General features: G+C 33.0%; 1 protein-coding gene across 1 annotated transcript in view; it reads left to right on the top strand.

Annotated features, from left to right (window-relative positions):
• Kynu (kynureninase) overlaps window positions 1–14,470 on the top strand; it is a 91,788-nt gene that overhangs the window by 49,328 nt on the left and 27,990 nt on the right. The window contains exons 9-10 of the mRNA XM_090343129.1: window positions 10,475–10,573; window positions 11,776–11,849. Coding sequence (XP_090199255.1) covers window positions 10,475–10,573; window positions 11,776–11,849 — 173 coding nt within the window. The remainder of the gene's footprint in view (window positions 1–10,474; window positions 10,574–11,775; window positions 11,850–14,470) is intronic.

Genomic DNA, 14,470 nt, shown 5'->3' with positions numbered 1-14,470 from the left:
GTAATACTAGCTACTTAAAAGCCTGAGCTATAATGAGCTCACTCAAAGTCAGCCCTGGCAAATCTAAAGGACTTTTACTTCCAATTCACCAATAAAATGTTAGAATTTGAGACACAGATTCAAACAGATAAACTGATATTACCAAAAAGATCTCAGTGAGGATTATGGTAATAAATATGTAGCTGGGATGGTATGATTCACTCTTACAATCTCAGCACCCAGGAGGCTGAGAGAGGAACAGCACATTAAGATCAAACTGGATTGGTTAAGTTTTGACAAGAAGTGTGGAGGCAGTATTTCTAGTCCCTATTATGAAGCCTATGAAAGTAATAGAAGAGTATCTGTACTTTTGTATAAGGTATCAGTATCTCAGCAGTTAATTAGCCAGAAAAATGTATTACTAAACACATTTTCTTATGACTACAATATAATCTGGTATATGTAATATTTAAATATAAAAACAACCTCTTTCATAAATATTAGATACTTATTAAGTCATACTTACTAGAAATAGTAGATTTCAGAATTATTTATTTTCCAAAGTCATTATCCACTTGATAGGATCTTATCTTGATAGGGCACTGAAAATCACTTGGGTGTTTTGCTCATAGATGATTTTATACCACTTGAGTCATACCTGCAGTCTAGCTTTTTCACTAGTTAATCTCGTGGACTTTTCTGCTCAGTCAGGCTTCAAACCACTATCTGTTCTGACCACTGCATCCTAACCAGCTATAACTGCAGATGTGAGCAATTGAGGATTAGCAATTGAGTACTTTTGTTTAAATTATTATCTAAACATAGTTGTACAAAAGGATTTCAATTCAATGTGAAAACCCTGAAAGTACAATTTACCTGGATCATTAGTACATAAAAAGAATTTTATTACTATGCTCTATTGTAAAGTAATACATACTTGGATTTTTTTCATTCATCACAAAATAGGATAACTGATATTGTGTTATTGGAGTACCCACTATCAGCTAATTTAATGTGAAATGTCATGGTGCTTTTTTTTAGACAAAACAATAGGGGAGCCAACTCTAGAATGAATAGAGACAAGATAAAAATATTGCTGAGAGGAATAGCTACATGTTGAAGATTATTCTAGAAATGTAAAATTATTGGCAGGATTGAAAGTCATATATTTCTACATACTTTGGTTGAAGAATTTAAGAAAAGAAAGGTCCAAAATGGAATCTCTAAAAGAGGTGAAAGCCAGGTACAGAAGGACTTATTAAGCCATTTTGGCTTTCATGAAAGATCGATTAAAAGTCATGGAAGATGTTCAAAAAGACAGCTCTATTTGATTTTTAGAAAGAAATGTGATGACCCAAAGTCATAAAAATGGATATGAGTACGAGTGGGCAAAGGAAAGGAGTTAAATTCACTATCATCATGAGAATTTAAAAACTATCCTTGAGACATCGTGACAGAAATGCAGCTCACACCACATAAATCCTTTAAATCTCAATAAAATATTCATATTTATCTTCATCTTCTCAATAATAATAAATAGGGTTTCACATAACCAGAATAAATTAAGCTTCTGTAGTGTAATTTTAATCCTATTAATAGACTATAAGAACAGGACAGTTCAAATGTGTTTGTGTGCGTGATTGTGTGTGTGTGTGTGTGTGTGTGTGTATTTGTACATGCCTATTTTACTTTCTTTGATCATACACTTTCTCTGGATAATAAAAAAGATACATTAAAGCTGGTATGGTAGCATATGCCTGTAACCTTAGGATTTATGATACTGAGACAGAAGGATCTTGAATTCTAGACCCGAACAGGAGTATATTAAGACCTTACTTCAACCACCAACACCTCCCTCCACAACCCAGAAGAAAAAAGTAGATTTACTGCAGCTGAACTGCACATAAAAAATGATTGATTGGGGAACCTTGATCTATACTTTGGTAAAGGGGAAAATAAGTTTTAGGTGGAGTGCGCATTAACTTATTGACCTTTACTCTTTGCTTTAGGAATAGCAAAAGATTGTTTTGTCTAGCTACATCAATAAATATCTGTAGTCTTCAATCCATCCAGAAATGTGGGGACTGCCAAATATCACTAAGACAAAATATTTTGATAAGGATCAGTACCAACATATCTACAATGTTTAAACTGCTCCTAAGCAGCCTTCACCAGGTGTTTTATTTAATTGAAGATTCAATTAAATAGACCATATGAGATAGAATGATTAAGTCTCAACAGACGAAAATTCTAGACTCCAGATGTTATTTTAGGATTATAGATCTGGGAAAAACAAGCCACTTAGATGTCAATCAGGATTTGTGATTTTTTTTTTAACAACAATTCTCTTCAAAGCCAGTAGGGATAGCTATTTCTCCTAAACCAAGTTTCATTCACTGGCATAAGAGCTAACCCCAGGGCCTTCTGAAGTAGATATTACATGCCAAGCTCCTTATAGGTGGTGCACATTTTATAATTAGTTGCTAAGACCCAAGACATTTTCTCAAATCTTCCATATTCCATGCCTCTTGACTAACAACCAAGGAAGGCTGGTGTAAGTCTGTTAATCTGAGGAACAGAAGTTTTTCAAGAGGAAGTGAGCATACCATTTCTAATTTATCAACTGAGCTATGTAAAAGTTGAGGGATTTTATAAAGATCTTTGGGCAGAAAGGAAAAAGTCCCCAATAAAAGATCAATTCTTTAATATCTAGCATTTTTCTGAGTCAAATTATTTACAGAAATTTGGATTAAGAATATGAAGAACTAGAATATCAGCATCTAAGTTTACTTTCATTAAGGAAAAAAGGTTCATTTCCTTAGCAAATTATTTGTAGTACATACAGAAGAAAGAATCATATTGCCTAGAAAAGTCCAGGTTGGTCACTAACTTGAAACCTTTTTTCAATGCTGAGAAAATGTTTATGTCAAAATACCCCAGGTTAAAATTGGCTTTAAGGGCGGAAACAGAAGTGTCCTTGAGGCCAGGAGTTTGGCCTAGTGGTAGAGTGCTTGTCTTGCATGCAAGAAGACTGGCATTCAATTCCTCGGTATCACATACATAGAAATAAGCCAGAAATAATGCTGTGGCTCAAGTGGTAGAGGTCTAGCCTTGCGAAAGTTCAAGGACAGTGTGCAGGCCCTGAGTTCAAGGCCGAGGACTGGCAAAAATTATCATGTATAGGGTGTAGTTATTTTAAAAAGCAAACATGTTTGAGATTGATCATTCACATAGTAATTAAATAATCTTATAGGAAGTAATTCTGTCAGCTCATATCTAAATGGAGTTATCTCCATATATAATCATTACTATCATAAGATACATGAACAGATGCTTTAAATCTACTTTAACACCAGTAGATATATTTAAACTTAAAAAGTTAGCATGCATTTGAAATTCCAGTTGTGATTTACTGGTAGGGTAATAACTGAGTAGATACATATTTTCTTGAATTTCCTATATCATATTTCTCCCAAGAATTGTCAATCCTTTCCCCATTAGTTGTAGAATAAAGTCCACATATGATTTGTATATATTTAAATGATCACTACATTAATTTTTACCACTCTCCCTCATGTAACTTTTATAGTACCTAAAGCATATATTGTATATATTGTATATATTCTCTACTAGAAACCCTTCTTTCCTAGCATTCCAATCTCTGAAGACTGTAGATTCCTACTTCAGCTCCACCATTAGCTGCTTCACAGTTTGAAAACTATCTGAATATTTTTGTTGTGTACTCCTCATAATGTTAATAGCTGTGGTGTAGATTAAGTACATGACAAAAACTAAAAATCACGAGAATTCATATAAAAACTCCTATTTTCAAATATCATCTGGAAAAAAAGAAGAAAAAAAAACAACTTGTATGTTTAGAGCATCATCTATATAGGGTAATGAGTGACAAGGTTCATTGGATTGGACCTCAGACCTTTAATCCCAGTGCCAGTGCACATAATGTCCTGACCAGAGATGCTCAGCCATAGCTGCTATATAGATTCATGCTTCTTTTTTGGTAAAGTGAAGTAATTTTACAGACTTCCTAACTCATCTGTCCTTTACTGATCATCCATTGAACTTCCATGACATGGTGAAAAAATGTACCATCAGCCACTTTTGTACTGTCATGTAACTATTGTCAGGCTTATTTTAATTCAAATTTAGCAAATTTATCTCTGTAGGTTCTTCAATGATGATCAAGGTAAAAGTGCAAACACCACAGACTCTGCATAGTACTTTGCACATATTACTAGATGCCTATATATTGGAAAACAGTGTTGTTCAACTCACACAAAGATAGTATCTCTGTCGCTTTGTCTTGGTTTCACTTTCTTTCACATGCCGCTTAGGAAGAAAATTAAAAAAAAAACAAAACAAATTCAGTAATGTTTCTAGAGCTTAGCTGATAAATCACAGTGTTGAATAAAAAGTAGAACTATGTTTCCATTTCAATCCAATAAGAAATTTCTTCAAAATTACTTATAATGCCTAATTAGTCTACCTTTTTTTGCAAAATTTTCAACTTTTTTTTCTAATTCCATTTCTGGCATTTGACATACTTAAGACATGTAGACATGCTCCAGTAAGTCATTAAATTTTAAGTGAATTAAATTAGGCTTGAAAAATTACCTTAAGCTATTTTCCTATTTTTTGTCTTTGAAATAAATGAAAATAAGTCTATTTTGTGTGAGATTCTTGATAGTGACAGCCAGAGAAACTGAAGAACAGTTCTGAATTTATTTTTACAGTTTTGTCCTTCTGAAAAAAAGAGAAAAACTTGGAGAAGAAGGGAGGGTGAGAGAGACAAACTGGCAAAGTATATCCAAATTAATTTTAAAAATATTTTTCCCAATAACAATAGTAACAGCAGCTGCAACAACAGCAACAACAATAAAACCACAGCAGGAGTTTGGTCTTCAAAGCATACACTGGTCATACAAAAAGGGATTGTCACTTGCAATTTGCACGATGCTTAAGGTCTCAAGCTTGGTTTTCTTTTCATATCTTCCAAATCCTTTCCTCTTACAATCCATGCACATATTAGTTCTATTTCATAACTTCTAAATTGACACATTGAATTATACTATATTATATTAAAATATAAAATATTCCCCTTCTCCTCTGCTTTCATGTTTTCATTAATTTTGAACCTGAAAGACAGATATACAGAATACCTAAACACTTCTTAAGATGGCGTAAGTCATCATTCTCCTAAGCACTTATGAGTACACACAGGAGTACCAGGTAAAAGTGATACAGGGCTTAGGGACTCCTCTATCACAGTGCTCAGAACAGAGGTGACATAACTGTGTGGTCCAGGGCAGCAAGACCTGAGTATTCGGAGGTTCATATCTACAAACAGCCATTGGTAATCCTTCCAGGCACCCACAGGGACCAGAGAACTGCAACTTCAAGTGGGCATTCATTTAGGTGGCTTACAACAGACTATTTCTCTACCTTAATAATTTTGCTATTTTAACAATTCCTATGAGTATTCTAATGCCTTCCAGGTGAATGTCAAACCTGAGATTATTAAAAAATATCTTGCGCAATTACATCTAGTTCACATCAAATCTACTGTGTACTAATGATTTTCCTAATTCAGGGGATATCTTTAGGTAAAGGAGGAACAGATTCAACACTTTAAAAGTTAATTTGCTCAGAAGAGTAATAAAGTGTTAAAAATTTTAATGATGTACTCTTTCATATTTCATTTTAAAAAACCAGTGTTTATTCAAGTTGAAAAGTGGTGAACTAGAACTTCCCTGCAAATTTTCCCAAGCCACATGTATTTCAAACTCTACTGAACAGAAAAAAAGCAATTTAATAGAAAAAGTAAAATATATTTAATCAAAAGGATATTCAATATATCCACCTATAGTAGTCTTCATTTTAAAAGATGCACTATCTGAGCAAAGATTTTATGCCTCTAAAACAAACTGCAAAGATCCTGTTTTAAAATGCAATGTGAGCTGAGAGAATATTAACAAGTGAGTATTTGTAATCGTTTATTTGATTACTGATATATTCAAGATTGCTTAGGCTCACATGGTATGAGAGTAGAAGACAGTAAAACTAGCAAATTCTGTGAGAGATTTATATATCTGAACCAATCACTTCAGTAGATCACTGTAACTCCTATAGTACACCAAACTGAGTGCTGAAGAAGAGAAAAAGAGTTGCCAATTAGCCCTCCCTCCCACCTGAAAAATTACTTGTGGACAAAAGTCTAACAAAACCAGGTACCTTAGTCCATTTTCTATGGCTATACTGAAGAGTACAGACAGGACAGTAGTTTCTGAGGAAGAGTGGTTTATTTAACTTACAGGTTTGAAGATTCATGCAAGAATAAGCCATTGGCATCCAGTGAAGACCCTTCGTCCTAACAAGGCAAAACTGAGCTGGGTGTCAGCTCTCCTTTCTTATAGCATGCCACCATGGAAATCCACCCTCAGTATCTGATTTAACATTAATCAATGCCTAAATACCACACCTCCAAATATCAACTAATATACACCTTATGGACTGAGGTACATTCAAACCATATCAGTAGGTACCTTGGAAGAAAAAGTATAACAATGAGAAGAAGTGTATGCAAATATATAGAGAGGTTTGGGAATTTTGAGAAGAGCTATTAGGGACCAAATATTTAAGACTCCTAAGAAGAATTGAGAAGTTCTTTGTTTTGTTTTTTTTTTCCCCATTGCAGGAATTTTAGCTTCATTTTGTGTCAGTTTAGTTTTTAGTGTTTTCCTTTTATCCTCCTGCTTCCCATCGCCACCTCTCAAGGAAAACAGAGAAACCTTCATATTTTCTTGTAGGATTGAATGTTCTATGGAGCAAGGCCCAATAAAAGCACTCAGATGCCTTTTTCAGGATTGTGATCATTTCGAGAGGTGAGTAGGCAAGGAGGTGTTGTGTTGGGTGAACATGTGTGGTAATTCAAACATGAAGTAAGCATCAATGGGTAATTTTGAGGAAAAGTACATTGGAAAATACTTTAACTTTTACTTACAAGTTCTATAAAGTATATAGGAAGGGCAGAATTGATTTTTTTTCTTTTCCTGGTGCACATTACATTATGTACTATTAAAGGTAAAATAATAAAACTACTTATAGCGCCTGATAGCTTTTGAAAAAAAAAATTTCATTATTTTTATGATACTGCCCTCTAGTGACATTTCGATGACTTCATTTTGTGAAGCTCTTGTTCAAGTTAGAAACTTCCAGTCATATTTATTTCCCAAAGCAGTCTGTGTTTCTGACATCCACATCGAAAGGATTGTACATGCATGAAAACATTGCAGCAGCCAATGAGTAATTTTCTCTTGTGTGCTACAGCTGTGGCTGCAGGCTTTTAATAATGTGGGCAGGGAGGGAAAGCTGTGTGACTTCTTCAAAGTTCCATTCTTCATACATAATTAATATTAAAAAGTAGAGCCTTTTTTTACTTCTTAAGCTTTCTAATGAAAGTTGATGTATACAAAAAATCTATGAATATGGAAAAAATCTATGAAAACTTGAGTTTGAAAAACTTAATTAAAAATGATCACTGTTCTAAGAAATGAGTGAAAAAACTTTGCAAATTCAGAATGACATTCTCATTTATTTCCAAATAGAATTTCAAGTGCACAACTATTCTTAAAATGCAAACTTATGAGTACATGTATCTGCTAAGCCTGAACATTGTCTGGCAGCCTTTATTTTGGCAACTTGTAAACCTCCAAATATTGTTGGAGATTAATTGCATTTGTTCCCTATCATATGTAAGAGTTTGTATGTATCTGTGAAAGGGTATCAATGTAAGTGAATTAATGCACCTTCTGTCTGGCAAATATCATGTAACACTTTTATTAATTACAATAAAAATATATTAAAAAATTTTTCATCTGCTAATAAATGAAGAAAAGTCAATCAAATAAAAAGAGTTTGTATGTATCATACGTACAGACTTTTCTGTGTGTATATTAACAAGGAATTGAACCAGGTTTTCATGCATGCTAGGCAAGAACTATATCAGTAGGCCACATTCCCAGCCCTAATCTGTCTTTTTTTATACAGCATACATTGAAAAAAATCTATTATATTTTGGTAAAAAATATTACTCAACACCAGAAAACAAAGTGAGTTACATAGTATAGATAGGAATGTATCTTTTATAACATACTAGATCTTGTTATATTAAGTACAGTATGAAATTCATTTTTTTTTGCCAGTCCTGAGCTTAAGCTTAGGGTCTGAGCACTGTCCTTGGATTTTCTCAAAGTTAGAGCTCTACCACTTGAGCATCAGCACCATTTCTGGCTTTTATTTTTCTATGTATGTGGTACCGAGGAATCTAATCTGGTCTTCATGCATGCTAGGCAAGCACTCTACCACTAGGCCAAACTCCTGGCCCGAAATTCATTATTTTTAAATATATTGTGCTATAAGTAAGAACAAGCCTGTCTTTTCTGTTGTGGAACATGTAGCATGTAGTACAAATGTAGCCACAGTCAGTATTAACAATGGTTCTGTTGCATTTCACAATATCACTTTTTAATAAAATGCACAGATCATAATTTTATCCCTACTCCATGAGAAATACCAACAGGCAGAATTTAAGGTTATTGATGCTTTTAAATGTTCATGAGTACTTTTTTTCTGTGAGGAAACAGCTTTGCACAAAGATCTTACTAAATAGTTTAGGCTGCCCTGGAATTTCTTCCACCTGTTGAATGCTGAGATTTTTGCCTGTTTAGTCAAATTGAACTTGGATGCTCATTTTTCAGGGATGTTAGGAAAAAAATCTTAAATTGATCTTGTCTAAATTGTTTATAACAAGTATATTACTTAAGTCAATAGATATGTTCCTTAGTATAGTAATTTCAAAATTTAGAGCAAGTAATTATGATGAGTGCAATTATAAATAACTAAGGCAATATCTTGAGAAACTAATGTAAGTTCACCTCGATATATGAGAAGGGTCAAAACTAACCATGATCTCTCAAACAATATGACTACAATTCCCATTAAAGAAACTAAGTAAGAGATGACATAACTGGCTCACACTAGGGTTTGTGCTGTATTCAAATACACATTTGCACTTACAAAACAATATCAAGCATGAACAGATTGTCTCCTCCTAAGAGAGGCTAAGAGAAACTCGAGCATTAACTGACCATAATCTTCTATATTACAGCTTCTACAACTGCAGTTCTTTGAGTAGACTATAACTGTGCCTCATATGACCAGATAAATTATGCCCTGCTATGAATGTATATGTTAGCTCTTGCTTGTCGATGCATTTCAAACTTTGTTGGCTTGAAATGATACTCATTATTTTGGAGAGTGATTTTAGTGTAAGCTGATATAATCAGGACTTGGCTAGAGAGCCTGGCTCACCTCTCACTTGAACTCACTTCTGCATGGGACCTACTCAGAGTTGAGAAACCCTAAGATTCCTTTGCATTACTATCATGTACCAAAGCAAACGTTCTGAACATTTTTAGAAATGGAAATACTTTACATTTCTAAAACTTACCAGAATTTACAAAAAGATCTGAGATTATATCTTGTCTATATAGTATCTGCAATTTTAAGACTTAAATATAAATATGTATGTATGTATGTATGTATGTATGTAGGCACCAATTCTCCAGAATTTTAATTTGTCATGGAAACTAACTTATCTATGGGTATAACTGTACTTTAGGTTCTTTAACTGAAAGTGATTCCTCATTTATTTCCAAGACAGTGTGTCTAATACTTGAGTCTGAATTGAAATGGTCTATGACTTATTATGCAAAAATGAACAGTTCTGCTAATACCTCCAAGAAGTGCACAATTGCATTAGTTTGAGACAAATCACAAAATGTGGCTGAATGTTTTCTATGCAATTAACATCTATGTAATAAAATGGAGACTATCTAACAAATGCTGAACTTTTATAGCTTTTCCAAGAATATTTTAAGTGAATTCTCCCTCTCCCACAGGAGTAAATGAAAACTTTTCTCCAATATTTGGTTGTAAGATTCCTGATATTTTTTTACTTTTACTTTTACTTTTATTCTTATTTTCACAATTGCAAATATTATTTTTTAGAATATTGTGCTTTTGTTACTTTAAATCGTTTTTTTTCTTTTATTGTAAAGTTGATGCCGGGGTATTACAATTGCATAAATAAGGTAATGAGTACATTTCTTGTGTGACATTGTTATGCATCATCATGTTTTCTCCTAATTTCCCTCCTCCCATTCCCTGGATTTTTATCTCCATTCTACTTCTGCATCAGTGAGACCATTAGCTTAGCTAAAAAAGGAAATATGCCTCAATTATAAAAGTGTCTTTGATCTGGTAGCCTTGAATAGTGTAGATCACACATTGTCAGCTATAGCATCACAAAATAAACATTCATTTTAGACAAGCAAGTGTCTAGAATTTACTTAAAAATATGTATACGTACGGTTTCCAATCAGAAACCAAATTAAAAACCAATTATGTTCTTCCATAGGGTTGTTTTGTTGGTTTCGATCTAGCACATGCAGTTGGAAACATTGAACTCCACTTGCATGACTGGGGCGTGGATTTTGCCTGCTGGTGTTCCTATAAGGTACAAACTAGTTGAAATACATATATATATATATATAATTTTAGTTCATATTGACAGAAATCTAGAGGGAAAACTAGATTTGTGGGCCCATTTAGAATCTGAGTTACTTTTTCCTGTCAGTATTTCATTTTCTGATTGTCCTTAGTATTAAAGTGCAAAGAGGTTAGTATTTCCACAAGTACAGAGAATTTACTCTTTTTTATTCAACACATGAAGTTGTATAAAAAATCAGGAAGATCTAGAGAAAAATGAGCCCACTAGAATTTAAATCGATTAGAGCCCTTAGTTTTGTTACATTTTTGTTGTTTTCTTCTTTTCTTTTTGGTGTGTGCATTGGGGGTAGAGATGTGGTGCTTGATGAATTTCTGTATACCTGAATGTAATTTTTTCTTTTTCTTTTTTTGCCAGTCCTAGGGCTTGAACTCACAGCCTGAGCACTGTCCTTGGGCTTTCTCAAGGCTAGAGCTCCACCACCTGAGCCACAGCACCACTTCTGACTTTTTCTAAGCATGTAGTACCAAAGAATCAAACCTGTGTCTTCTTGCATGCTAGGCAACCACTTTACCACTAGACCAAATTCCCCTAAATGTAATTTTTATTTTTAAAAAATCAACCTAGTACTGATATTTGAATATGAATTGACAGCAAATACATAAATTAAATAATCCAGTTTTAATTTAGACATTTTGTGTTTTTAAAAGATTTTATTAAAGAAAACTTGAATATATGCCCTTTAAATAAATTAGAATTCAGTGTTATGTGAATAACTGTGGCAAATTTTAAAAAAATTATGGCTACTTACCACTTGTGTTAAAAATTAAACTATTTATCTCAACCCAATATTCTTTTTACTTATATACTTATTTATTATTGTTAGTGTATTTATTTTTTCAGTCAGTAATGGGAACTTGAACTCAAGGCCTGTTCCTGAGCTGCTTTGCTCAATACTAGATCAATTAGAGTCATAGTTCTACTTCTTCCTCTTCTTTCTTTTTTTTTTTTTTTTGGTGTTTAATAGGAATAAATGTAGCACAAACTTTCTTGTTTCTCTTTTTAGAAGTGATTCAATATTTTATTTTGTCATGAAAGCACAAATAATAACACACAGTCAAGTTATAGTTTAAGAAATCTAAAATAAAAATATTGTTCATTCATCCTTATATAATCATGTGCCTCACAAAGTTTTCTTATTTCAACTCCAGTATTTAAACTCAGGTGCAGGAGGTCTTGCTGGGGCCTTTGTCCATGAAAAACATGCCTATACAATTAAGCCTGCGTGAGTATCATCCTTGAACTTTTTTTTGTAATGAGCAGATGAATGTAGATTCATAGCATATTAAATTAACATGAGTTTCCAAAGATGTTATCCATCAGAAATCCAGATTTGATTATAATTATCTTACCACTCTATTATCAAAAATAGTATTGGAAATAAAAATGCTTTCAGAATTCAACTGGTTTAACAAGATATTTAATCATAAAAGGGGACGCCTGTAAGTTAATACGACTTTTCAATAATGGAAAGCAAGTGCTTTCGTGTGAAAAACCACTTTAATTTTTTAAAATTTAGACCTTACCAAATTTCAAATTTCTCACACTGATGAATAAATCAAAGACAATGGGAACTGTGCTTATTAGAGCCTGAAATGTGTCTAGTTATTATTAAAATTACATCAACCTTTAAAGGTATAAACGTTACAGAAATATCTTCTGTCCTAAAGTACTTTATAAGCCATGAAACCTTAGAAGCTGAATGCTGAACAACAGACTGACTGCATAAAAAGTAATATTTTCCCATTTTATATAGCTCTCTGTGAGTTTTAGAGCATGTATAAGTGCAAATGCAATGCTGCACCACATTTAAACATTTTTTATTTAACTAGAAAACTCCTTTTAGTTTCATTTGGGATGGAGATGCAAAAATAATATTCTAGAGAGGGAAATAAAGCTTATAAATGGTTGTTATATTAGAATTGTTTAATGGGGGCGTGTCTACACAGCCAATAGATCATACAATAACATTTGATTCATTTTTCGAATCATCTCAGCCACTAGCTGTGTAGTCTTACCTTTTCAGGAAGTATAGGAACTGGAGTAGATCATATAGTTCTGAAGGAATTTAACATACTCTTCATAGTTTATTCGAATGGATTAGTGGGTGTTCTTTAAGAATTATTATTTTGTAATGAATTTATAGTCCCAGGTGTTTTGATAACTCACTGCAAATATGCATGCTTGCTTTTGTTTTGTTTTGTGCTTTTTAAAATTTTTAGCAGTGCTGGTGTTTAAACTCAGCATCTAATACTTGTTCTCTGAAGCTAAGCTATAATTCCAATTTATTTATTTATTTGCTCACATTCACAGTATTTTTGAAGTACAATCTTATTACTCACCTGGACCACAGTATACCTATTTTAGGCTTCTAACCTAGTTGGTGTGACATGTATGTATTTCTATTCCTAACTTCTCTTACTGAAATGAAGTTGTGTGAACTTTTCTGCTCAGACTGACTTGAGTCTGTGGTCCTACACAACTCAGCCTTTCATGTACTTCTAATGACAGATACTGGCTACTATACTGTGCTCAGCTTGTTGCGAAGTCTAATGACCTTTTCTATATAGCTTGGCTTGGAACCAATTTTTCTTTTTCTCTGTTTTCTTTCTTTTGTTTTTTTCTTTGTTTGGTATTTCACCAACCTTATTCCAGCAAGACTTTGACTAATAGACTGTATACATTTTTGTCTTTGGATTTAACTCTTCTACTGGCATATTCATCTTATCTCATCCCTCTGTTAATTAGGTAAATTTTGTCTACTCGTTTACTTTTACTCTCCTTTTCTACCTTCACTTCCTTTCTCTTTTCCTCCATTTCTTTCATCTTTCTTTTCTCCCATCCTATTTTCTTTGTTGTCATTTTATTTGGTTTTGCTTTCATTTTTGTTTTTATTATAAGATTCCATGAGGTAGCCTAGCTTGCACTGGAAATGTCCATTCTTCTGTCTGACCCTTGAGTGCAAGGGTTACAGGTGCACACCATTTTGAGATGTTTTCTTGTATATTCCTTCCATATTTGCATGAAAGTCATACTTTTCTCATTTTTTAATTATTTCTTGCTATCTGCTGCATTATAATTAGTTAGCTTTGCAGCATGAAGAGTTTATCTGGCAGAGCCAGACATTCATTATAGGAATCCCTGTTTTGTTTTGCTTGTTTTATTTTCTCAAACTCGTAAAAGTTCCTTGCTTCTGAACCAAGCATTGCTTTGTAATTCACTTGAGTGAGGGAATTGGAGATCTTTAGAAACGATTTGAACAAGATAAGAATAAGCTTTTTACAGAGTATGTGCTCATCATCACAGAGTAAAGTGTATTTTGTGTTCTGTCATATGTTTTACATATATATATATATATATATATGGCTTCAACAAATTGAAGCCATAAGAAATAAGTGCAATCAAATAAGTACTAAACTTAGTGAATAAAAGTAATTTTATACATACCATAGGGAGGTTTCATAGAAAAATAAGAACATTTGCAAAATGAGATGAAGAAATTTTCCTGTGGGCAATATTTACAACAAAGGGATAGAATACGTTTTGAATTTTTGAAGTTCCAAGATATATATCAACTTGATTGTCAATTAATAACTTTATTTTAGTTATAATGTCTTTTATATCAGCTGTTTCACTGTTGGAAAAAACTTTCACTCAAACATTTTCAGTTTGAGAGAACAGTAGAAAGACTAAAGAGAGTTCTTAGTAAATTTTAGTATTGTAACTAGATCAATACAGAGAACATTAAGTATAATGCAATGAAAGTAACCAATATTAAGAAATGGCACAGAGAAGTCAAATTCGTTGCTTAAGGAATGGTCCCATCTAGTGGCAAATTGTGTAATT

This window comes from Megascapheus bottae, chromosome 12, assembly GCF_031878675.1.
Source record: "Megascapheus bottae isolate mThoBot1 chromosome 12, mThoBot2.hap1, whole genome shotgun sequence".
NCBI classification, from domain to species: Eukaryota; Metazoa; Chordata; class Mammalia; order Rodentia; family Geomyidae; genus Megascapheus; species Megascapheus bottae.
This window is presented reverse-complemented; position numbering and strand designations above follow the sequence as displayed.